Raw genomic sequence first — 27,913 nt, 5'->3', positions numbered from 1 at the left:
TGGATGAATAACTGGTTTAAAGGGACATTAAATCCAGCATTTACTTCTATTATCAAACTTGGTATCCTTTTGTTGAAGGAGCAGCAATGCACTACTGGAACTAAACATACTGGATGTGCTAATGTCATAGGCATTTATGTGCAGTCACCAATCAACTGTTAGTTCCCAGTAGTGCATTGCTGTTCCTGAGCCTACCTAGGTATGCTTTTTAACAAAGGATACCAAGAGAATTAATCAAATTAGATAACAGAAGTCAATTAAATGGTGTTTAAAATTGTAAATCAATCTGGATCATAAATGCTTAATTTTGACTTTATTGTCCTTTTAATTGTAATCAGAGCTTGAACAAAAGTGTGAACATAAGGAATTTTAGCTATTTCTTTGTGATAGTGAACTGTCTGACAAGCCAAAGCCTTTATCCAACCAATCCTGTAGAAACTAAAGGACTCTAGAAATTCAAAAGGAATTCCAATGATGTCCCCTCTCAGAACACCACATCAAAAAAGTTTTTCAAACCTTGTGGTGAATATGTAATTGTCTGGATATTCAAACACTAGTCTGTCAAAGCTAAAATTGGAGATTTGAGTGAAAGAGGGGACCCTGGGAGAAAAGGTCTTCTCTGACTATCTATCTTACTGGGAGCTTCCGGGTCGGCCCCTCCAGTCTCGGTGAACGCTGAGAATGACTTATCTTCATCTTGGCTTCCCACATGGAGGGACCCCAACACTCTGGCTCTCCTGCTGCCATGCCATGTACTAATTATAGGAACTCCCACCTGGAGGACTCAGGTGTGGGAGTTTCTATAAAAACTCATCCAGCCCATCACTCTGGACTGAGCTATTACCATACCTACCTTGCTCCTGTGACCAAAGCATACTTACCTTATACCTGTGTATGCTCACCTTGCTCCTGAGACCAAAGCATACTTACCTGATACCTGTGTATGCTCTCCTTTCTCCAGAGATCAATCATACTTACCTTGCATTTGCGTATGTGCACCTTGCTCCAGACATCACACATACTTGCCTGATACCTGTGTATGCTTAACTTGCTCCAGAAACCAAGAATTTGCCTCGCACCTACATATGCTCACCTGGATGCTGAAAGCCAAGCAGAAAAACCGGCGTATGCTCCCCTTGTCCTGAAGCTGTGCCTGCTGTACCTATCTGGTAATCTGTGACAGTCTCACCAACAGTACCCGCTGGGTATCCTGTGGATGCTGAGAAACCTGTGTCTACCATACCAGGGACAGCCTTCCTCAAACCAGCTGTGCCTGCTGTACCTATCTGGTATCCCGTGACAGTCTCACCAACACTACCCGCTGGGTATCCTGTGCCTGTTGAGAAATATGTATCTGCCTTACCAGTGACAGCCTTCTTCAAGCCAGCTGCACCAATCAGGTATTCTGTGTCAATCTCAAGCACCACTGTCTATTGGACTTAGTTACTGCATGCCACTTAAAGTATTCTGAACCTTGTTTTGGATTTTCAATCTGAACTACCAACTGTTCTTTTGCCTATCAATCATTAAAGCTTTCAAAAGACTTTCATTGTTCTGTGTATATCTTCCTGCATTCTGAGCTTCACACACCCTAACGCCCTCACACTTTTACTCTGGATAGTAACCCAAATGGAGTAAAGATGTACATTAGTCTAAATGACAAGTGGACCACTAGGGCATCTACCTACCAGATCTACTTAAGAGGCCTGGCACAATAATGTGGAAACTTGTGATTCAATCGAGAGACCATAAGATCAATCTCTGGAAAGCCACAAAATCACATTATCTGGTTGAACCCCTTCTGATGCAGAGACCACTCTCCCGGTTGGAGATACTGACAAACAAGGAAGTTTGCCTCCCTATTGTTTACTCCAAAAATCAGGTATTAATTGCATTCCACCCACCTAATTATATGAGATACCTCTTTCATTGCTAAGGAACTCTGAGCTCCTCCTGCTGAATGATTTAAGCTACTGCCGTGACATTTTTCTACTGAAATCAAATTAAAAATTTCTGCCTGAGACTTGGCCAACTCTGTGAAACCCTAAAGATTGCAGTATATTGAAAAATAACCTCAATACTCAAGAAGACCAAACCCCATGCACACTCAGTAGCAAAGGGAGTGTGCTTAAGTTGAGCATAAAAATGTTGCAGCTTGGTCCTACGTTGATCTGTCAGAGTCTTTTCTGGAGTCTAAGATTGACCCCAGAAAAGAGATAAGATTTACATACCTTGGGGGTTGTGATTAGGCCAAACTGTAGAGCCAAACATTCTTAATGTTTACTTTGGAAGGCAATTTTTTATGAATTTCACATGGTCCTTGTGAATCGGAATATGCAAAGTAACATCCTTCAAAGTCTATTTTAGACATAAACCGACTCACCAGCACTAAAGGAAAAATAGCGTGAATTGATTCTTTCAAGAATCTTGAGATCCAGGATAGAATGGATAGGATGTACCCACCATGTCTGGGACCATAAAGAGATTGAAGTAGAACTACTGTTTCTCTTCTTTTAGGGGAAACAGGGCAATAACTTATTTTGCCTCTAAATTCTCTATGCAAGCCAGGAAAGTCCTGGATTTCAAAGGATCTCAGGCAACACAGGATAGAAGAAAGCTTCCTCGAGGAGGTCTGGATCGAAAGCTAATTTGGTATTCCTGAGATATAATCTTAAGTACCCACCAGAAAAAGTTTAAATTACGCCACCACCAGAAATCTGTATGGAGTGGGAGCTGCACCTTCATGCAGACTTGGAGGAGGGAGAAGACTTGGACCCGGATGAGCTAGACCTTCAGGAAGTTTTGGGTTAATTCAACTGCTGTGTTGAGGAGTTATTTTGAGACTTCAGGCCTGATGATCAAAAACTCTCTGTCATGGATTTTAACACCTTATATTTTAATACAGGTACAAAGTGCCAAATCCAGAATTCCAAAATCCAAACATATTATGAAATCCAAACTTTTTAAATAGTATTTAAAAACATTTTGTTATAAAAAATGACTAGTTTCCCCACCTGTAAGTCACACTCTTATGTGCCTGGTTCTTTGGTTCAATTTTTGTGTTCTAAAATAATAGTCTTTTTTTTTATTTAAAACAACAAATATTTCCTGCTTACAGTATTGCATTATCTTTCTGATGGTACTATGTATACCAATGTAAAAACTACCTTTAAGTAGCATGTATAAGCTGTATTAGTAAATATTGTTTAAATTACATAAGACATTGTTGTTTCGACTTGGTTCTATCCCCTCTATAAACTCTCAGATTTTACAGATGCAAATATTCTAAAATCCAAACTATTCCAAAATTCAAACCTTTTCCTGTCCCAAACAGTTTGGATAAAGGGTTTGCCTGAGCAGAGAGCTTAAGATCATCAGACTGTCAAAAGGAACTAAAAACTTCCCAAAAGCGTATCCTTACCCATGTAGTTCTCGTTCTGTGCTAGAAATGCTCCCTTAACACCAGTGACTGTAGCAAGGTTACATCTAGTCTCAGGATTAACAGGATTTCACCCTGAAAGGGAAATGATAACAGTCTGCTCTTAGAAACCATATATGCAGACTTAGGCCTAGATTTGGAGTTCGGCGGTAGAAGGGCTGTTAACGCTCCGCGGGCTTTTTTCTGGCCGCACCATAAATTTAACTCTGGTATCGAGAGTTCAAACAAATGCTGCGTTAGGCTCCAAAAAAGGAGAGTAGAGCATTTTTACCGCAAATGCAACTCTCGATACCAGAGTTGCTTACGGACGCGGCCAGCCTCAAAAACGTGCTCGTGCACGATTCTCCCATAGGAAACAATGGGACTGTTTGAGCTGAAAAAAAACCTAACACCTGCAAAAAAGCAGCGTTCAGCTCCTAACGCAGCCCCATTGTTTCCTATGGGGAAACACTTCCTACGTCTGCACCTAACACTCTAACATGTACCCCGAGTCTAAACACCCCTACCCTTACACTTATTAACCCCTAATCTGCCGCTCCCGCTATCGCTGACCCCTGCATATTTTTTTTAACCCCTAATCTGCCGCTCCGTAAACCGCCGCAACCTACGTTATCCCTATGTACCCCTAATCTGCTGCCCTAACATCGCCGACCCCTATATTATATTTATTAACCCCTAATCTGCCCCCCTCAACGTCGCCGACACCTGCCTACACTTATTAACCCCTAATCTGCCGAGCGGACCTGAGCGCTACTATAAAAAAGTTATTAACCCCTAATCCGCCTCACTAACCCTATCATAAATAGTATTAACCCCTAATCTGCCCTCCCTAACATCGCCGACACCTACCTTCAATTATTAACCCCTAATCTGACGACCGGAGCTCATCGCTACTATAATAAATGGATTAACCCCTAAAGCTAAGTCTAACCCTAACACTAACACCCCCCTAACTTAAATATAATTTACATCTAACGAAATAAATTAACTCTTATTAAATAAATGATTCCTATTTAAAGCTAAATACTTACCTGTAAAATAAATCCTAATATAGCTACAATATAAATTATAATTATATTATAGCTATTTTAGGATTAATATTTATTTTACAGGCAACTTTGTAATTATTTTAACCAGGTACAATAGCTATTAAATAGTTAAGAACTATTTAATAGTTACCTAGTTAAAATAATAACAAATTTACCTGTAAAATAAATCCTAACCTAAGATATAATTAAACCTAACACTACCCTATCAATACATTAATTAAATAAACTACCTACAATTACCTACAATTAACCTAACACTACACTATCAATAAATTAATTAAACACAATTCCTACAAATAAATAAAATTAAATAAACTAGCTAAAGTACAAAAAATAAAAAAGAACTAAGTTACAAAAAATAAAAAAATATTTACAAACATAAGAAAAATATTTAAACAATTTTAAACTAATTACACCTACTCTAAGCCCCCTAATAAAATAACAAAGCCCCCCAAAATAAAAAATTCCCTACCCTATTCTAAATTAAAAAAGTTACAAGCTCTTTTACCTTACCAGCCCTGAACAGGGCCCTTTGCGGGGCATGCCCCAAGAATTTCAGCTCTTTTGCCTGTAAAAAAAACCATACCATACCCCCCCCAACATTACAACCCACCACCCACATACCCCTAATCTAACCCAAACCCCCCTTAAAGAAACCTAACACTAAGCCCCTGAAGATCTTCCTACCTTGTCTTCACCATCCAGGTATCACCGATCCGTCCTGGCTCCAACATCTTCATCCAACCCAAGCGGGGGTTGGCGATCCATCATCCGGTGGCTGAAGAGGTCCAGAAGAGGCTCCAAAGTCTTCCTCCTATCCGGCAAGAAGAGGACATCCGGACCGGCAAACATCTTCTCCAAGCGGCATCTTCGATCTTCTTCCATCCGGTGCGGAGCGGGTCCATCTTGAAGCAGGCGACGCGGATCCATCCTCTTCTTCCGTTGTCTCCCGATGAATGACGGTTCCTTTAAGGGACGTCATCCAAGATGGCGTCCCTCGAATTCCGATTGGCTGATAGGATTCTATCAGCCAATCGGAATTAAGGTAGGAATTTTCTGATTGGCTGATGGAATCAGCCAATCAGAATCAAGTTCAATCCGATTGGCTGATCCAATCAGCCAATCAGATTGAGCTCGCATTCTATTGGCTGTTCCGATCAGCCAATAGAATGCGAGCTCAATCTGATTGGCTGATTGGATCAGCCAATCGGATTGAACTTGATTCTGATTGGCTGATTCCATCAGCCAATCAGAAAATTCCTACCTTAATTCCGATTGGCTGATAGAATCCTATCAGCCAATCGGAATTCGAGGGACGCCATCTTGGATGACGTCCCTTAAAGGAACCGTCATTCGTCGGGAGACAACGGAAGAAGAGGATGGATCCGCGTCGCCTGCTTCAAGATGGACCCGCTCCGCACCGGATGAAGAAGATCGAAGATGCCGCTTGGAGAAGATGTTTGCCGGTCCGGATGTCCTCTTCTTGCCGGATAGGAGGAAGACTTTGGAGCCTCTTCTGGACCTCTTCAGCCACCGGATGATGGATCGCCAACCCCTGCTTGGGTTGGATGAAGATGTTGGAGCCAGGACGGATCGGTGATACCTGGATGGTGAAGACAAGGTAGGAAGATCTTCAGGGGCTTAGTGTTAGGTTTCTTTAAGGGGGGTTTGGGTTAGATTAGGGGTATGTGGGTGGTGGGTTGTAATGTTGGGGGGGGGGGGTATGGTATGTTTTTTTTTACAGGCCAAAGAGCTGAAATTCTTGGGGCATGCCCCGCAAAGGGCCCTGTTCAGGGCTGGTAAGGTAAAAGAGCTTGTAACTTTTTTAATTTAGAATAGGGTAGGGAATTTTTTATTTTGGGGGGCTTTGTTATTTTATTAGGGGGCTTAGAGTAGGTGTAATTAGTTTAAAATTGTTGTAATATTTTTCTTATGTTTGTAAATATTTTTTTATTTTTTGTAACTTAGTTCTTTTTTATTTTTTGTACTTTAGCTAGTTTATTTAATTGTATTTATTTGTAGGAATTGTGTTTAATTAATTTATTGATAGTGTAGTGTTAGGTTAATTGTAGGTAATTGTAGGTAGTTTATTTAATTAATGTATTGATAGGGTAGTGTTAGGTTTAATTATATCTTAGGTTAGGATTTATTTTACAGGTAAATTTGTTATTATTTTAACTAGGTAACTATTAAATAGTTCTTAACTATTTAATAGCTATTGTACCTGGTTAAAATAATTACAAAGTTGCCTGTAAAATAAATATTAATCCTAAAATAGCTATAATATAATTATAATTTATATTGTAGCTATATTAGGATTTATTTTACAGGTAAGTATTTAGCTTTAAATAGGAATCATTTATTTAATAAGAGTTAATTTATTTCGTTAGATGTAAATTATATTTAAGTTAGGGGGGTGTTAGTGTTAGGGTTAGACTTAGCTTTAGGGGTTAATCCATTTTTTATAGTAGCGATGAGCTCCGGTCGTCAGATTAGGGGTTAATAATTGAAGGTAGGTGTCGGCGATGTTAGGGAGGGCAGATTAGGGGTTAATACTATTTATGATAGGGTTAGTGAGGCGGGTTAGGGGTTAATAACTTTATTATAGTAGCGGTGCGGTCCGCTCGGCAGATTAGGGGTTAATAAGTGTAGACAGGTGTCGGCGACGTTGAGGGGGGCAGATTAGGGGTTAATAAATATAATATAGGGGTCGGCGGTGTTAGGGGCAGCAGATTAGGGGTACATAGGGATAACGTAGGTGGCGGCGCTTTGCGGTCGGAAGATTAGGGGTTAATTATTTTAAGTAGCTGGCGGCGACGTTGTGGGGGGCAGGTTAGGGGTTAATAAATGTAATACAGGGGTCGGCGGGGTTAGGGGCAGCAGATTAGGGGTACATAAGTATAACGTAGGTGGCAGTCGGCAGATTAGGGGTTAAAATATTTTAATCGAGTGGCGGCGATGTGGGGGGAGCTCGGTTTAGGGGTACATAGGTAGTTTATGGGTGTTAGTGTACTTTAGAGCACAGTAGTTAAGAGCTTTATGAACCGGCGTTCGCCCAGAAAGCTCTTAACTCCTGCTATTTTCAGGCGGCTGGAGTTTTGTCGTTAGAGCTCTAACGCTCACTTCAGAAACGACTCTAAATACCGGCGTTAGGAAGATCCCATTGAAAAGATAGGATACGCAAATGGCGTAGGGGGATCTGCGGTATGGAAAAGTCGCGGCTGAAAAGTGAGCGTTAGACCCTTTAATCACTGACTCCAAATACCAGCGGGCGGCCAAAACCAGCGTTAGGAGCCTCTAACGCTGGTTTTGACGGCTACCGCCGAACTCCAAATCTAGGCCTAAGACTTTAGCTATAAAGTGCCTCTGGCAAGTACAGCAATAGAAGCACTCTTGCCATTGTTTTGTATCTATTCCACTACTGCATCAGAAAATAATATAATATCAGTCTTAAGGAGCTTCACACAATCCTGGATCTCCTCAAAAGTTGCCTCTTCAGATACAAGCTCCAAGAAGTTGGCACACATGACCAAGTAGCTGCAGTCAAGAAAGCTACACTGACAGCAGGGTAAAAAAAAAAAAGAAATGCTGTCATCTTAAAAGGCAACCTATAAAAGCCTTCAAGCTTCTTATCTATTGGTTCTTTAAAAGATGTACTATCTTCTAATGGAACGGTTGTCTACCTGGCTGAGGTAGAAATTTCCCCATCTACTTTGGGAACTGTTACCCATACCACCAATTTGGAAGTGTTGTATATCCTTGTAATCCTGTTTGGATTAGTAATTAAAAATACCAAAAATAAATCAATAAACAAGGGGGAAATAGGACCAGGCCAAGCTATATAGTGACTAAGCGGAATGTAAGGAGACCTTGCTGATAAGGCTGAAAATAGAAAATGCTGGAACAATAATTAAAGCAGGTCAGATACTTTAGGTGGTTAATTTTGTAATATTTGGTTAGTGTATGGTTGAAGTAGATTTCCTTGGCTGTTAAGTGGTCCCATTTAGGAGAAGGGTGGGGGTTTCAGGGTTAGTTGTGCCTGTGAGATATATAAGAACGACCCTTGTGCACTATGCACCTACAGTTAATTTTTTTAATTATTAATGTTAAGGCTAGGTTTATTAGTTGTTAGGGAGGCCTGAGTGATTGGTGGTAATGTGGCTGTGTTTATTTGTGGTTAGGGAGGCTGGTTATAAAGGCAAATGTAGTTCAGGTTAATACAATGCAGTTGAGTAGTTGCAGATAATATTGTGTAAAAAAGCACAGAATATTTGCAGATAGTTTAATAAACAGAGGAGCAGCGGGAAAGTATTGTTTAGCAGAGGTTGAATGCTGCAGAAAACAAAGAGATTTCTTCCATTGAGCCGTAATTATGTTTGCGTACACTTGCAAACCGATAAATAAGCTGTCAGAAGCAATATCTTTTATCAACTGCTTCGAACGGCCCATTATAACTCAATTTTGGCAACCAGTCTAGGGCTGCCGAAAACATTATTGTATCCCATACAAAGTATCAGAAGTCCCTAATCTTTAAATAATACCCGTTTTCCAATGCCCACGCAAACCGTTACTACACTGTCGGAGGCTGCCGATACAGTAACACAAATTACACCCAGCTCAACTAGGTGTAAAACTGGAAAAAGGTGCATTATGAGACCTTTTTTTCCCATTGAAATCCAACCCAACACGTCAAAACCCCTCTATTTGCCACCCCCCCACATCACAACTTATAAAAAATCTATTAACACCTAATCCGTCATGCCCCCATATTGCAAAGTATCTGTTTAAACTAGTAACCCCTAATCCGCCATTCACCCACATCACAATTAACCTAATAAATCTATTAACCCCTAAACCGCCATTAACCCACATCACAATTAACCTAATAAATCTGCTAACCCCTAAAACGCCAAACCACACAATGCAAAAAACTAATCACTAAGCCCCCTAACCTAACACCTCCTAAATTAACCCCATTACATAAATTAAAATAATCCTAAATTACAATTAAATAAAAAACCAACATTACTTTAAAAATAAAAAAATAAGTTTAAATTAAACTAAAATTACAAAAAAATTAAAAAGTCTAACACTATATAAAATGATAAACCAAATTATCAAAAATAAAAAAATTAAACCTAATCCCTATGAAAATAAAAAGCCCCTCCTAATCTAATACTAAACTACCAATGACCCTTAAAAGGGTCTTTTGTAGGGTATTGCTCTTTTACCTTTAAAAAAAATGAAGTTCCCCCTAACAGTAAAACCCCTCACCCACCAAACCTCGCAAAATAAAAAAAAAACCTAACAGAAAAAAACCCTAAAGGGGCATTTGTATGGGCATTGCCCTTAAAGGGGCATTCAGCTCTTTTTCAATTGTCCAAAATAACTAATCTAAAAATAAAAAATAAAATAAAAAAAACAGAGCTACCGCAGCGGCCGACAGCTAAAATTAATTTACGGCTCTGTTTTAGTACCAGGTTTCCATTGAAAAGGTTTCCACTTTGTGTGCAGTCGCTCTTTTCGTGTAGGTGTAAGTTAGCGTTGTATTAACGATTCAACCCGATGCCGGATTTCTAAAACATTATTAGGTTACTGAGGTAACCTGACCTTACCCTACACTCGATCGCATATATACGACACTGCATACAAGTGCGGCACATATATTTTCCCCGTCACTCACTGTTAAAATCAAATCAAACACCTAATGCATGAGCAATATCTACCTCTAAAACGCAACCCTACACCGCAATAACTAATATAGTAACCCCTAATCCGCCAACCCCCATATCGCAAAGTATCTATCAATGGAAGCGAGCCCTAAGTATGTAGATATGTATAGACTGCAGCTTATGAGGTGATGATCACTGCACAATGGGTGTAAGCAATAAACAGGGCCAGATTGGCCTACCAGGATACCAGGAGATTTCCCGGTGGGCTGCAGCAGCTATGGCTGGACAAATAGAATTTAACGGGGTGATTAATTGATACAATTGGGTTGTAGGTTTGCTATATAACATCAATCTTTATTTAATACAAAGTAATATAATTTAATTCTGAAAAGAAATGTGGGGAGGAGTATCCCAGTAATGCCCTTTGAGAAAAATGGGGCATGTGCATTCTAACGACTCAATGGAAAATAGGGCCGGTCTTCATATGTTTCCAGGGCTGCTTTTTATTCCCAGTCCGGCCCTGGCAATAAACAAAGAGCTTCTAGTTAGCAGAGTGCTGGGAGGTGGTTCAGTGCTAGTTGTATTTAACAGACCTGTCCTTGTCCCAGTGAGATAGCACTAAGCTTCTTAGAAAACTTCATCTCTTCTGCGAATTTGTAGAGATCTGCCGCAGGATCAGTACCAGGAGAGAGGATGAAAATCAGTGAGGTAGAAGGGGCGGAATCTTTGTATACAGCACCCAGGTCTGCTGTCTATATTGAAATAAAAACAAACAAAAACAATACATAGGTTTATTCAGTTGTATACAGTTTCTAAAATATCTATCTATCTATCTATCTATCTATCTATCTATCTATCTATCATCTATCCATCCATCCATTTGACAGATTGATCTAAAGTGGTTTTATATGTATATATAAGCAAAAAATAAAGAGATTCCAAACAAAGCTTATATAAACAAAGTTTTCTTCTACTTTATTCCATTAAAAACCACACCAGATACATGTAGAGTGGATTAAAGGTAACATACTGTCTGACCGTTTTTGGTCGTGTTGACCGCAATCATAGACAAACGCCTGTTGTGAAGGGCGCCTATTTACACAGGATGCCCTACTTCCTTATTGGATAAAAACAAAGTATACCAAAAATGTAACCCTATATGTAAACGGACACATACCCATCTTAAAAAAAGCATATTTAACAGATCAATAGATGAGTAAAGGTTGGACTCGTAACAAGTTCTGAAAAAATTGTACATTTCTAATCTTATGAATAGTATTCAATTCTATTAATTCATATTAGTGTTAGTTCAATATGACTAATATACTTTAAGCTACACTATATTGTGGTTCTGGAAGGGAACAATAATAGTTGAAGGGAACATCATACAATATAACTATCATTATACAAAATACAGAACAGCACTCAAATAAATGGTTAGCTATAAAGAGCAGCTTGTGATCTATTCCTCAAATAACATGTGAAGTGTGTGCATGCATATGTGTTCTATCATGATGTAGACGTAAACATATAGTAGCATCTGCCTAAACACTTATATGCACTTGCACATGCCCACATGGAATGTAATAACAGCATTGTAGCCGTAAACCAAGTACGCATAGATGCCCTTCAGTTGTGTATATGTGATATCAAAAAGGAGGATGTAGTATACTCTTTATGTATCTATAAGTACATACATAAGGGGCAAAGGAACAACAAAATGGGTACCTAACGTAATCTCACCTTTACCCTTAACAGTAGATCAAAGAGTAGTATTGCTAACATCGGAAATATTATAATACTAAAGTATACTAGGAACATACATTAAGATAATATGCAGGAAAATATTATTCCATAATCCTCGTAGACCACTTTAAATATTTAAGGTATATAAGTCAAGTCCACCTACTCAGATCAAAGTCAAAAGTCAAACCAGTGAAGGGAACCTGGGGGTGAGGACAAGCCTCATCTCTGCCAAAAGTTGATTATATCGAACTCAGAGTTAAAGCCCTGAGGTAATAAACTCTGAGTTCTGAAGATCCAATAGGTCTCCTGTCTGCAGAGAATAGGAAGTCTGTCTCCACCCCTTGGTGGTCTTCTAACCTGTTCTTGCCATCTGAATGTGGTCACATTCTTGTGGTGGATGTCAATAAAATGTTTAGAAAGTGCAGAGCAAGCTCTTTCACTAGAGATGTATGATAAGTGTTCTCTAATGCGTTTACCTACGTCTTGCGTTGTTCTGCCTGTGTATTGTTTTTTACATTTTGTGCATTCAATTATATATATTACAAAGGTACTCTTACAGTTTATGCACCCTTTGGTTGGAAACTCTTCCCCTGTAACCAGGGACTTAAATGTGGTTAATATATTCAGGTGATGATGTACATGATTTCCTCCCACACTTGCATGACCCGTTGAATTGCCAGTGTTCTTTTCAGTTCTCAGCATGCTAGGAGCAAGAATGTTACCAAGTGTAACATTTCTTTTGGATACAAACATAGTATTTTTCTATAGTTTTTCTCAAACCCTTATCCCCCATCAATATTGGCAATTTTTTCTTAATCACTTGACAGACTTCTGTAGAGAGCAGCGATTATCTTACCTCCTTTCATATCTCCTGAAAGTGTAATGTCCAAAAAATTAATCTAGAGTTTTTGCCATTCACAAGTGAAATGTAGTCCCACAATTAAGTGTCGTAACAAAATCACTAGAAGTCTGTGAGTCAGAAGACCATATCATCAGCAAATCATCTATAAATCTTGCATAGCTTACAATGTAACCAGGATGGACAATACTACCTCCATAGACGTGGGGCCGCTCCCACCAACCCATAAACAGGTTGGCATAGGAGGGGGAAAATTTAGCCCCCATAGCGGTCCCACGCCTCTGGAGGTAGTTGCGTCCCTGGAACATAAACAAATTATGCTCCAGTAAAAACTTAACAATTCTAACAATCAGGGCTTTTGACCATGTGAAGTATATCTAATGTAGCTAGGAAGTAATTGGACTAGGGGTTGTAGGTAATTATCAACCCACTTAGATAATGGTTCCATTAGTGATCCGATACCTGCTACTATAGGCCTCCCTTTTCTATCAGATAAACTTTTGTGCACCTTTGGGAGGTGATGGAAGATGGGGGTCACCAGATCATTGACCATCAATCCACCCTCCACCACCTCATCCAATAGGTGAGACAATTCTTTGGTGAAAAGCTCTGTAGGGGTTTTAGGCAATACCAAATATGTATCAGTATCTCTGAACTGCCTCAAGACCTCATTAATATAGTTGGCCTTGTTCATCACTACTACGCTTCCATTTTAATCAGATTGTCACAATCCCCTAATTTTTCGGGAGATTTATTAAAGCTTCTCTTTCCTTTAAAGTGAGATGGGGGGGGGGGGGGGCTCTGATCTATTGACTTCAAAAGGTCTGTATTAAAAATGTTACATTTCTGCAGCTTAAGGGGACAGTCTAGTAAAAAAAAAACTTTCATGATCAAGATAGGGCCTTTACCCGCCCCAGTACTTAGATTCTTGCACCTGGGCCTTGTGGTTTCTAGTTACACCTCTGTTTCTGAATATGGTTAACAGCAACACAATAGTTTCTGCAGTGAGTGGTAGCTAAAACAGTACACCAGACACCACTGGCTGTGGTAGTACTAGCTGTGCACAGTATATTGTGTACACCAGGCACCACTGGCCATAGCAGTACTAGTTGTGCACAGTATATTGTGTACACCAGGCACCACTGGCTGTGGTAGTACTAGTTGTGCACAGTATATTGTGTACACAACAGGCACCACTTGCTGTGTCAGTACTAGCTGTGCACAGTATATTGTGTACACCAGGCACCACTGGCTGTGGCAGTACTAGCTGTGCACAGTATATTGTGTACACCAGGCACCACTGGCTGTGGCAGTACTAGCTGTGCACATTATATTGTGTACACCAGGCACCAATGGCTGTGAAAGTACTAGCTGTGTACAATATATTGTGTACACCAGGTACCACTGGCTGTGGCAGTGATAGCTGTGTACAGTATATTATGAAGACCAGGCACCACTGGCTGTGGCAGTACTAGCTGTGCACAGTATATTGTGTACACCAGGCGCCACTGGCTGTTACAGTACTAAATGTGCAGAGTACATTGTGTACACCAGGCACCACTTGCTGTGTCAGTATTAGCTGTGCACAGTATATTGTGTACACCAGGCACCACTGGCTGAGGCAGTACAAGCTGTGCACAATATATTGTGTACAACAGGCACCACTGGCTGTGTCAGTACTAGCTGTGCACAGTACATTGTGTACACCAGGCACCACTGGCTGTGGCAGTACTAGCTGTGCACAGTATATTGTGTACACCAGGCACCTCTGGCTGTGGCAGTACAAGCTGTGCATAGTATATTGTGTACACCAGATACCACTGGCTGTGGCAGTACTAGCAGTGCACAGTATATTGTGTACACCAGGCACCACTAGCTGTGTCATTACTAGCTATGCAAAGTATATTGTGTACACCAGGCACCACTGGCTGTGTCAGTACTAGATGTGCACATTATATTGTGTACACCAGGCACCACTGGCTGTGGCAGTACAAGCTGTGCATAGTATATTGTGTAAACCAGGCACCACTGGCTGTGGCAGTACTAGCTGTGCACAGTATATTGTGTACACCAGACGCCACTGGCTGTGGCAGCACTAACTGTATACAGTATATTGTGTACACCAGACATCACTGGCTGTGGCAGTACTAACTGTGCACAGTATATTGTGTACACCAGGCACCACTGGCTGTGGCAGTACTAGCTGTGCATAGTATATTGTGTACACCAGGCACCACTGGCTGTGTCATTACTAGCTGTACACAGTATATTATGCACACCAGGCACCACTAGCTGTGTCATTACAAGCTGTGCACAGTATATTATGTACACCAGGCAACACTGGCTGTGTCATTACTAGCTGTGCACTGTATATTGAGTACACCAGGCACCACTGACTGTGTCATTAATAGCTGTGACACTGGCTGTGGCAGTACTAGCTGTGCACAGTATATTATGTACACCAGGCACCACTGACTGTGGCAGTACAAGCTGTGCACAGTATATTGTGTACAACAGGCACCACTGGCTGTGTCAGTACTAGCTGTGCACAGTACATTGTGTACACCAGGCACCACTGGCTGTGGCAGTACTAGCTGTGCACAGTATATTGTGTACACCAGGCACCACTGGCTGTGGCAGTACAAGCTGTGCATAGTATATTGTGTACACCAGATACCACTGGCTGTGGCAGTACTAGCAGTGCACAGTATATTGTGCACACCAGGCACCACTGACTGTGTCATTAATAGCTGTGACACTGGCTGTGGCAGTACTAGCTGTGCACAGTATATTATGTACACCAGGCACCACTGACTGTGGCAGTACAAGCTGTGCACAGTATATTGTGTACACCAGGCACCTCTTGCTGTGTCAGTACTAGCTGTGCACAGTATATTGTGTACACCTGGCACCACTGGCTGTGTCAGTACTAGCTGTGCACATTATATTGTGTACACCAGGCACCACTGGCTGTGGCAGTACAAGCTGTGCATAGTATATTGTGTAAACCAGGCACCACTGGCTGTGGCAGTACTAGCTGTGCACAGTATATTGTGTACACCAGACGCCACTGGCTGTGGCAGCACTAACTGTATACAGTATATTGTGTACACCAGACATCACTGGCTGTGGCAGTACTAACTGTGCATAGTATATTGTGTACACCAGGCACCACTGGCTGTGGCAGTACTAGCTGTGCATAGTATATTGTGTACACCAGGCACCACTGGCTGTGTCATTACTAGCGGTACACAGTATATTATGCACACCAGGCACCACTAGCTGTGTCATTACTAGCTGTGCACAGTATATTATGTACACCAGGCAACACTGGCTGTGTCATTACTAGCTGTGCACTGTATATTGAGTACACCAGGCACCACTGACTGTGTCATTAATAGCTGTGACACTGGCTGTGGCAGTACTAGCTGTGCATAGTATATTGTGTACACCAGGCACCACTGGCTGTGTCATTACTAGCTGTACACAGTATATTATGCACACCAGGCACCACTAGCTGTGTCATTACAAGCTGTGCACAGTATATTATGTACACCAGGCAACACTGGCTGTGTCATTACTAGCTGTGCACTGTATATTGAGTACACCAGGCACCACTGACTGTGTCATTAATAGCTGTGACACTGGCTGTGGCAGTACTAGCTGTGCACAGTATATTATGTACACCAGGCACCACTGACTGTGGCAGTACAAGCTGTGCACAGTATATTGTGTACAACAGGCACCACTGGCTGTGTCAGTACTAGCTGTGCACAGTACATTGTGTACACCAGGCACCACTGGCTGTGGCAGTACTAGCTGTGCACAGTATATTGTGTACACCAGGCACCACTGGCTGTGGCAGTACAAGCTGTGCATAGTATATTGTGTACACCAGATACCACTGGCTGTGGCAGTACTAGCAGTGCACAGTATATTGTGTACACCAGGCACCACTGACTGTGTCATTAATAGCTGTGACACTGGCTGTGGCAGTACTAGCTGTGCACAGTATATTATGTACACCAGGCACCACTGACTGTGGCAGTACAAGCTGTGCACAGTATATTGTGTACACCAGGCACCTCTTGCTGTGTCAGTACTAGCTGTGCACAGTATATTGTGTACACCTGGCACCACTGGCTGTGTCAGTACTAGCTGTGCACATTATATTGTGTACACCAGGCACCACTGGCTGTGGCAGTACAAGCTGTGCATAGTATATTGTGTAAACCAGGCATCACTGGCTGTGGCAGTACTAGCTGTGCACAGTATATTGTGTACACCAGACGCCACTGGCTGTGGCAGCACTAACTGTATACAGTATATTGTGTACACCAGACATCACTGGCTGTGGCAGTACTAACTGTGCACAGTATATTGTGTACACCAGGCACCACTGGCTGTGGCAGTACTAGCTGTGCATAGTATATTGTGTACACCAGGCACCACTGGCTGTGTCATTACTAGCTGTACACAGTATATTATGCACACCAGGCACCACTAGCTGTGTCATTACTAGCTGTGCACAGTATATTGTGTACACCAGGCACCACTAGCTGTGTCATTACTAGCTATGCAAAGTATATTGTGTACACCAGGCACCACTGGCTGTGTCAGTACTAGCTGTGCACATTATATTGTGTACACCAGGCACCACTGGCTGTGGCAGTGCAAGCTGTGCATAGTATATTGTGTAAACCAGGCACCACTGGCTGTGGCAGCACTAACTGTGTACAGAATATTGTGTACACCAGACATCACTGGCTGTGGCAGTACTAACTGTGCACAGTATATTGTGTACACCAGGCACCACTGGCTGTGGCAGTACTAGCTGTGCATAGTATATTGTGTACACCAGGCACCACTGGCTGTGTCATTACTAGCTGTACACAGTATATTATGCACACCAGGCACCACTAGCTGTGTCATTACTAGCTGTGCACAGTATATTATGTACACCAGGCAACACTGGCTGTGTCATTACTAGCTGTGCACTGTATATTGTGTACACCAGGCACCACTGACTGTGGCAGTACAAGCTGTGCACAGTATATTGTGTACACCAGGCACCTCTTGCTGTGTCAGTACTAGCTGTGCACAGTATATTGTGTACACCTGGCACCACTGGCTGAGGCAGTACAAGCTGCACACAGTATATTGTGTAAAACACGCACCACTGGCTGTGGCAGTACTAGCTGTGCACAGTATATTGTGTACACCAGGCACCACTGGCTGTGGCAGTACAAGCTGTGCATAGTATATTGTGTACACCAGGTACCACTGGCTGTGGCAGTACTAGCTGTGCACAGTATATTGTATACACCAGGCACCACTATCTGTGTCATTACTAGCTGTGCACAGTATATTGTGTACACCAGGCACCACTGGCTGTGGAAGTACTAGCTGTGCACAGTATATTGTGTACACCAGGCACCACTGGCTGTGGCAGTACAAGCTGTGCATAGTATATTGTGTACACCAGGCACCACTGGCTGTGCACAGTATATTGTGTACACCAGGCACCACTGGCTGTGGCAGTACTAGTTGTGCACAGTACATTGTGTGCACCAGACACCACTAGCTGTGCACTGTATATTGTATACACCAGGCACCACTGGCTGTAGCAGTACTAGCTGTGCACAGTATATTGTATACACCAGGCACCACTAGCTGTGTCATTACTAGTTGTGCACAGTATATTGTGTACACCAGGCACCACTGGCTGTGGCAGTACTAGCTATTCACAGTATATTGTGTACACCAGACACCACTTGCTATGTCAGTACTAGCTGTGCACAATATATTGTGTACACCAGACACCACTGGCTGTGGCAGCACTAACCATGCACAATATATTGTGTACACCAGGCACCACTGGCTGTGGCAGTACTAGCTGTGCACAGTATATTGTGTACACCAGGCACCACTGGCTGTGGCAGTACTAGCTGTGCACAGTATATTGTGTACACCAGGCACCACTGGCTGTAGCAGTAGTAGTTGTGCACAGTATATTGTGTACACCAGGCACCACTGGCTGTGGCAGTGATAGCTGTGCACATTATATTATTTAGACCAGGCACCACTAGCTGTGTCATTACTAGCTGTGCACAGTATATTGTGTATACCAGGCACCACTGGCTGTGGCAGTACTAGCTGTGCACAGTATATTGTGTAAACCAGGCACCACTGGCTGTGGCAGTACTAGCTGTGCACAGTATATTGTGTACACCAGGCACCACTGGCTGTGGCAGTACAAGCTGAACATAGTATATTGTGTACACCAGGCACCACTAGCTGTGGCATTACTAGCTGTGCACAGTATATTGTGTACACAAGGCACCACTACCAGTGGCAGTACAAGCTGTGCACAGTATATTATTTAGACCAGGCACCACTAGCTGTGTCATTACTAGCTGTGCACAGTATATTGTGTATACCAGGCACCACTGGCTGTGTCAGTACTAGCTGTACACAGTATATTGTGTACACCAGGCACTACTGGCTGTAGCAGTACTAGTTGTGCACTGTATATTGTGTACACCAGGCCCCACTGGCTGTGGCAATACTAGCTGTGCACAATATATTGTGTACACCATGCACCACTGGCTGTGTCATTACTAGCTGTGCACAGTATATTATGTACACCAGGCACCACTGGCTGTGTCATTACTAGCTGTGCACAGTATATTGTGCACACCAGGCACCACTAGCTGTGTCAGTACTAGCTGTGCACAGTATATTATGTACACCAGGCACCACTTGCTATGTCAGTACTAGCTGTGCACAGTATATTGTGTACACCAGGTACCACTGGCTGTAGCAATACTAGCTGTGCACAGTATATTGTGTACACCAGGCACCACTGGCTGTGGCAGTACTAGCTTTACACAGTATATTGTGTACACCAGGCACCACTGGCTGTAGCAGTACTAGCTGTGCACAGTATTATTGTGTACACCAGGCACCACTAACTGTGTCAGTACTAGCTGTACAAAGTATATTGTATACACCAGGCACCACTGGCTGTGGCAGTACTAGTTGTGCACAGTATATTGTGTACACCAGGCACTACTGGCTGTAGCAGTACTAGTTGTGCAAAGTATATTGTGTACACCAGGCCCCACTGGCTGTGGCAGTACTAGCTGTGCACAGTATATTGTGTACACCAGGCACCACTGGCTGTGGCAGTACTAGCTGTGCACAGTATATTGTGTACACCAGGCACCACTGGCTGTCACAGTACTAGCTGTGCACAGTATATTGTGTACACCAGGCACCACTGGCTGTGGCAGTACTAGCTGTGCACAGTATATTGTGTACACCAGGCACCACTGGCTGTGGCAGTACAAGCTGTGCACAGTATATTGTGTACACCAGACATCACTGGCTGTGGCAGTACTAGCTGTGCACAGTATATTATGTACACAGTATATTGTGTACAACAGGCACCACTGGCTGTGTCATTACTAGCTGTGCACAATATATTGTATACAACAGGCACCACTGTTAGTTTAGGCAGCTAATACAAATGGTACTGGAGCAATGTAAGTAATGTAAGGTTCAGCTGCCCTCACTGTAGAGACTAGTTTGTTGCCAAGGTAACCCAGGCTGTGCAGGAATTGTAATCAACTACAGAGCACATCTATCATTCATTTTAACCACTTAAGGACATATGACGGAATTTTTCCGTCATAAAACAATTGAGCAAACTGAAAGCTGTGTCCTTAAAGGGTTAAGTGTAACCCTACACTTTATTTCTGTGAATGTAAACAGAACTGTTTCCCTCATTGCTGTGTGCTGTATATTGTTCACAACTAGTACTATTACAGCCAGTGGTGCCTGGTAGCTCTATACAAGTAAAGCTGGTTAAGGAGCATAGAAAAATAATAAACTGTGTGAGGCAGGAACAATATCATACAGCTCACGGTCACAACAGGAATGACAACACTGCAAGTTCAATCTTAATATTAACCAGTTAAGCTACAACATTTTAAAAACCTATATATTGCAACAGTGCTAATTAAGTTGTTCTTTTTTAAAATATTTGACTTTGTTTTCTAAAAGTGCCCCTTTAAAACTAGTTGTTAACAGCGACCGTGTTAACTTTTTCTCCCCATAGACTTCAATGAACCAGACAACACGTAAGAAATAGAGCTAAACCGGAAAGTAGTTATGAATATTTTACATTCCAATGTTCTCTCTTACTCTCTCCTGTATGTATTTTTTTAAAATATATATCTATACCTTTATACCTATACAAATATATACAACAATAGATATATACAGATTTATATGTCATTACTAGCTGTGCACAGTATATTGTGTACACCATTGTGTAATATAAAATGTATACATTTTCTTCTGATGAACATTGGAATTTTAAATATTTACAATAAAAACAGAGTTAAACACATTATTAAAGGGGCAGTCTAGCCAAAATTAAACTTTCATGATTCAGATAGGGTATGCAATTTTAAAAAAGTTTCCAATTTATGTTTATCATCAAATTTGCTTTGTTCTCTTGGTATTCTTTGTTGGAAGCTAAATCTAGGCAGACTCATATGCTAATTTCTAGGACCTTGAAGGCCGTCTCTTATTTCAGTGCATTAAAAAAAAAAAAAAAACACAGCTAGACAGCGCTAGTTCGTGTGTGCCATATAGATAACATTGTGCTCACTCCCGTGGAGTTATTTATGAGCCATCACTGATTGGCTAAAATGCAAGTCTGTCAAAAGAACTGAAATAAGGGGGCAGTCTGCAGAGGCTTAGATAGAAGGTAATCACTGAGCTAATTATTACATTGTGACAGTTAGCTTACATTGAACAGCTAGGTTTGTACATTATAGGGATATACCCTGTACTTTATTATACAGGGAATTTAGGTTGTAATATTCTGCTACAATATAGTCTTTATGTTTCTTTTATGTTTTTATTATGTTTAATTAGGAGATACACACAGGGCAATAACCAATCTGATTAAATCACTTATGATGTTTCACCCCGCAATATGGGGATAAGATGGAACTATGCTGTAGGCATGCTACACAAGTTTATCTTTTAATATTGTGCACTATGAATACAAAAACAACGTTGTTACTAACAAGTAATTTTTCACATTACTCGTATGGCCGGATGTGACATACTGATACTTCCGGTTTTGGTTATTCAGTGGAACGCAAGTTGTGTTCCATTTACGTAAGATTGGCGCAGTTTAGGTAAGAGGTTTGTTTGTTTGCTAACACTATAAAAGTTTTGCATTTGATCACTGTTGTATGCTGATGAAGGGGACTACATCCCCGAAAACGTTCCACATTAAAGTACTTGTACTTAAGTTGAAGAAAGACCTGTGAGTGCAATCTTTATTTTTCTATATATATATATATATATATATATATATTTGCATATATGTGTTTATATGTGTATATATGTATTTAATATATGTATTTATATACATATAAACACATAAATACACACATATATATATATATATATATATATATATATATATATAACACTCAAGTGTTAACTGCCCTAGAAGTAAGCTTTTTGCACGTGTCAGGTTGTGCTCGTATTATGAGTTTAAAGTAAAAAGCTGAACTTAGAATATTGCGTGCACGTTCATGTGGAAAAACCCAAACACCCAACTCGCGCACAAACCCGATCGCATATTCACGTGTGCTAAACTGACATGAAAATTGTAATATTTCACATTCCAAAGTTCTTCACATAGCAGAATATGTTCTATTTATTCATACATAACTATTTCTACATATTTCTGATGGTATTTTGGTACAATATATATCTATACCTATATATACAGTATACATGTTTATATATAGGTATAGATATATATAGGAATATCTATTTTTCAAGAAAAACAAGGAATTTCTTGAAAAAGGCCTTATCCAAGGCCAAAACACGTCGACCCCCTGAATTACCAGCCCGAGTTTCCATTGTATTTGGTGAGCACTTTACCTTCTTCTTCATAGAAAGATCAGCCTTATAGATTGTGTGCAGCTTGTTTGTTCTTGTTTTTTAACAGGTACCTTCCTCATCATTGGGAATCTTTTTTATTCTTTTTTGCTATGTTCTGGACTTTTCCACATTAAGTACCACTGTGGTTTATATTTTTTCTGGACTTTTATTTCCACAGGACTTTTTACTACTATTTTTCACGCTTTTCTCCTTTTTTTATCAGCTGATTTTTGGGTCTTTGAGCCCCCTTTTAGTGTACACTAATTTTTATTGTTTTTTTATGTTTTTTAACCACTTAACTGTACATTCTATATCTTTAGTGCCCCACATTGTGGTGCATCGCTGTGATTTTAAAACTGTGTTGTTTTTATATGTTATGATATATTATATCTGTTTCACTCTCTTAACCCATTTCTACATTTTCACACACAATTTAGCCCTCATTTGTGCTCTTCACTAGACTCTATTAGAACTATCGTGTTAGGTGATCATTCTCTATAGTGAGCCTGTGTGCACACTCCTCTGGCGCTGTTGCCTATATATCGTTTCACACCACTGCTTCTCATAAAGGAGCCCAGAAGCAACAATGATATTCATGTAAAGGGTGAAGAACATGAGACCCGACCCTTAGGGGCCGATTTATCAAAGACTGGTGGACATGATACTCTGTAGCGTATCGAGTCCGTCAGACATCGCTGAATGCCGACAGCATACGCTGTTGGTAATTAACATTGCACACACAGTTCTAGTGAACTGCTTGTGCAATGCCGCCCCCTGCAGATTTGCAGGCCAATCGGCCACATGCAGGGGGTGTCAATCAACCCGATCGTATAGGACCGGGTGGATTGATGTCCGCAGCCTCAGAGGCAGCGGACCAGTTAAGGAGCAGCGGTCTTAAAGACTGCTGCTTTATAACTGCTGTTTTCGGCGAGACTGAAGACTCGCATAAAAACATGGGGCATCAGGGGTCATTCAGCCCTTGATAAATCGGCCCCTATGTTTCTACGGTAAGAAGCTCACAACTTGCAGCACCAGTAAAATATATGTGGAAAAAAAATGGACACTGTTGAGGCCCATTATGAGAAGTAATATTGCGTATGGCTGATGTGCTGTAGGTCTAATCTGAAGGCTGGTATGGGCATATACTGTAACTGCCAGGAACTGTAGGCGACGGCGTCAGATCTGAGGTTTGATCATTACCCCATGTACCTCTTCCCAGATCACCCACATTTTTAGGTAGTTCCTCCCCCAATATACCTGTGGCTCTATGAATTTCTGCCCCAGGTGCTGACACACATAGTCCTGCATGGCATTTGTCACTTTGTCCCTCCGTAGACATCGCAAAACCAGCATCTTTTGGAAGGAATCCAAGGCTTGTCCCCACTGACCAGGAAGTGGCTCCCTGAGAAAGAGGACATGCAAAGGTCACATTGAACCAACAAACTCTACACATTCTCACATCACACTGTGACAGCATCACACACAGTGTTACACCTACAGTGAAAGATATAAAGGGTTTACACAGAGACAACAAACTCACTCACACGTTATGTTGATCATACAACATTTTTGTATGATAACTTAGGGTTAATTGTTTTAATTATCACAAAAAGACATTTACATACTTGCCATAAGAATTGCAAGATAAATATTAGCTTCTTATGCATTATCAAACAAGAATATGGATCTCATGAACAGTTTTAGATCAGAGTAAACATGATGATAAACTTGATAACTAGTTTGCTAAACTCTTTAAAATGAACTCATAACAGTTCAGTCATTCATTCATTCATAGATCTGTAGGCCTGATATTCAAAACGTTGCCACTCAAGTCAAATAAACTACAAAGTCTCGTCGGTACGCGAGGCCCTTAAAAAAAATATTAGAAACACAAATTTTATTTTGAGAAATGTTTATGTTGCTATGTAGAGTTTGTTATGTGAAACATAGACTTCTACATTACAATACAAGGTCTAAAGAATTATCCCAAAAGATTTTGCGTCAATTTCTCTCCATGCCTACAACGTTTTGACTATCAGGCCCTATATGAGCATAAGACTTCCATGGTGCAACACTGTTCTGAATATTAAAATAAAAGCTGTGCTGCTCAAGAGACATAACTTAGGTTACAGGAAGCAGGGCCATCTATAGCAGCTGTGCCCAAAGGGTAGATCAATGTCTAACAGAAAATCTCTAACTGCAGAAAACCAAGCACTATAAGATACTAGGGACTGCAATGCTTATATCAAAGTATAAGCATGCACACCACCGTGCACACCCTGAGACAACATTGAGGCACCATCATTAATTAAGTCCCTCTGCACTGGTACAAAGGGTCTAAAAATGAGCTTACGTATACTTGGGTATGGGTAGACTTGATGGGCCTTTTTGGTTCTTATCTACCATCCAATTCTATGTTAGGTATGGTTATGGCAGCCCCCAGTACCTAAGATCACTTGATTACTTTTAAATAAAGAGGAAAAAGTTAACCACATTGACATTAACATTAAGTATGACACTTGCCATTGTTGTTTTAATCTTCTGTTTAATGTTGCTTTAAATAAATGTGTAAACTTGTTTTGAAAAAAACGTTTGCAACCTAGAAATGGCTTCGAGTAAGTCACAATTCATTACAATATAAAGCAACATTTAGTGCAAACTTCATGGTAGCTTTAGACCTCATCTCAAAAACGTCTGTCTACCTCTGATCTATAAAAGAGGAGGCATTCCCCAAAAATACAATCCCATTTCTCTCCCAAGATTTTACTGACCACTGGCCAAAATGTTTAAGCCAATATTAAGCTAAAATGAGCTTGTATTAAATTTTGCATAAAATAGGCCGTACTATGGATCTCCACATCACACATGGTCACAGAACCACTCACCTGTGTGGATCAGGACTATCACAGATCCTTCTGTACTCTTCGCTGTTATTTTTAATTTGTTCTTTGATGTTACTAAAGTTGCTGAGTCCACTCAGGGCCTGGATATCTCTCCAAGCTCTCTCAGGCAGCCACTCAGGACAAGGATTCTCTGCCAATGTGGAAACTGTCCCCCCTGATAGCAAGAACCGCCATTCCTCCTGTTAAAGAAAAGATTGTTTTGTAAGTTCCTTGGGGAACGTTTCATCTCTGTCTAACAAAGGCAGGAAAATACTGTGACCGTCTGCTAAATTCCACTGCAGTGTTTGTTCATCACAATATGTTTTTATTTTTTTAAGAAAGAATAAGTTCTGAAACTTAAGAAATAGTGAGCCCTACACTGCCTACATAAAAATATGTGCCACAATGTCAGATGACATATGACTAGGGGCTGGAACCTCTGTCTATAGCTGATGTGAATGTTTCTCAGACATGTATTAGAATTTAGAGAAAATAAGTCAGTAAGAAAATTAAGAAATCTTGCAAATTCAGGGCAGCTGGCATCTTTGAAACCTTGAGGTACTACATTAAAGGGATGTAAAACCCAAAAATGTTCTTTTGTGATTTAGACAGAGTTTACGGTTTTTGAAAAGTTCCCAATTGACTTCTGTTATCAAATTTGCTTTGTTACCATGATATTCTTTGTTGAAGAGCTACCTAGGTAGGGATCTGTTGCATTATATGGCAGGAAATAGTGTTGCCATCTAGTGCTCTTGCAAATGGATACAATTCTTGCAAAACTGCTGCCATATTGTGCTCCAGACACATGCATGCGCCTGAGCTTACTTCCCTGTTTTTCAACAAAAGATGCCAAGAGAACTAAGAAAATGTATTATTGAAGTATATTAGAGAGTTGTTTATAATCACATGCTTTATCTGAATCATAAAATACATTTTTGGGGGGTTTCAGATACCTTTATTTAATAACTCTTTACAGGAACATTGTTGAGTCTTGTCTATCTAGCCCAAAGCTACATTCATTTGTATGTTGCCTGAAAGTCATTACAATGTATCATTCACACAAAACCATCTAGTTAGTGTAGGGTTAAAGGGACAGTCAACACCAGAATTTTTGTTGTTTTAAAACATAGATAATACCTTAATTACCAATTCCCCAGTTTTTCATAACCAACACAGTTATAATAATACACGTTTTACCTCTGTAATTACCTTATATCTAAGCCTCAGCAGACTGCCCCCTTATTTCAGTTCTTTTGACAGACTTGCATTTTAGCCAATCAGAGCTGTCTCCATGGTAAATTCACGTGCATGAGCTTAATGTTATCTATATGAAACACGTGAACTAATGCCCTCTAGTGGTGAAAAACTATCAAAATGCATTTAGATTAGAGGCGGCCTTCAAGGTCTAAGAAATTAGCATATGAACCTCCTAGGTTTAGCTTTCAACTAAGAATACCATGAGAACAAAGCAAAATTGGTGATAAAAGTAAATTGAAAAGTTGTTAAAAATTACATGCCCTATTTGAAACATGTAAAAATAGATATACAAGAAACTGCGCCTGGAATCTAATCTTAAAGGGATACTAACCCCAATTTTTTTATTTCATGATTCAGATAGAGCATACAATTTTAAGCAACTATCTAATTTACTCCTATTATCAATTTTTCTTTGTTCTCTTGCTATCTTGATTTGAAAAAGCAGTAATGAAAGGTTAGGAGCCGGCCCATTTTTAGTTCAGCACCTTGGTAGCACTTGCTGATTAGTTTGCTACATTTAGCCACAAATCAGCAAGTGCTACCCAGGTACTGAACAAAAAATGGTCCGCTCTAAAGCTTACAGTACTGCTTTTTCAAATCAAGATAGCATGAGAACAAAGAAAAGTTGATAATAGGAATAAATTAGAAAGGCGCTTAAAATCTCATGCTCTATCTGAATCATGAAAGAAAAATATTGGGTTTAGTGTCCCTTTAAAGCTCCTTCACAGGTAATCTTCCCTATGATTACCGAATAAAATTTCAAAGTGACAAAACAATATAGAGTGTAGGAGCGCTATAAGCTAAATAAGATAGTCTGGAGACCTTTTTACAATTTCACAAAAGTACATTTATTTAAAACATAAAAACATAATAAAAATATAATATTCCAGAAATATAGATATGAGACGTCTCCCTGAATTTAAAATAAGCAATATTTGATTAGATAAAATACTTCTATAATGAGCTTTTTATGATCTTTCTAAGTGATTCCACCTTTCAAAATTTCTTTTTCTTTATTCCACCTTAATAGT

At 40.5% G+C, this 27,913-nt stretch overlaps 1 protein-coding gene across 1 annotated transcript in view; it reads right to left on the bottom strand.

Annotated features, from left to right (window-relative positions):
- Nucleotides 1–27,913, bottom strand: part of DNAH1 (dynein axonemal heavy chain 1) — a 691,978-nt gene that overhangs the window by 23,900 nt on the left and 640,165 nt on the right. Inside the window, exons 67-69 of the mRNA XM_053721084.1 lie at nt 25,629–25,825; nt 24,001–24,145; nt 10,754–10,912 (exon numbers count right to left, since the gene is read on the bottom strand). Of these exons, the coding sequence (XP_053577059.1) occupies nt 10,754–10,912; nt 24,001–24,145; nt 25,629–25,825 (501 nt within the window). The remainder of the gene's footprint in view (nt 1–10,753; nt 10,913–24,000; nt 24,146–25,628; nt 25,826–27,913) is intronic.

This window comes from Bombina bombina, chromosome 7 (assembly GCF_027579735.1).
Source record: "Bombina bombina isolate aBomBom1 chromosome 7, aBomBom1.pri, whole genome shotgun sequence".
In the NCBI taxonomy this organism is placed as follows: domain Eukaryota; kingdom Metazoa; phylum Chordata; class Amphibia; order Anura; family Bombinatoridae; genus Bombina; species Bombina bombina.
This window is presented reverse-complemented; position numbering and strand designations above follow the sequence as displayed.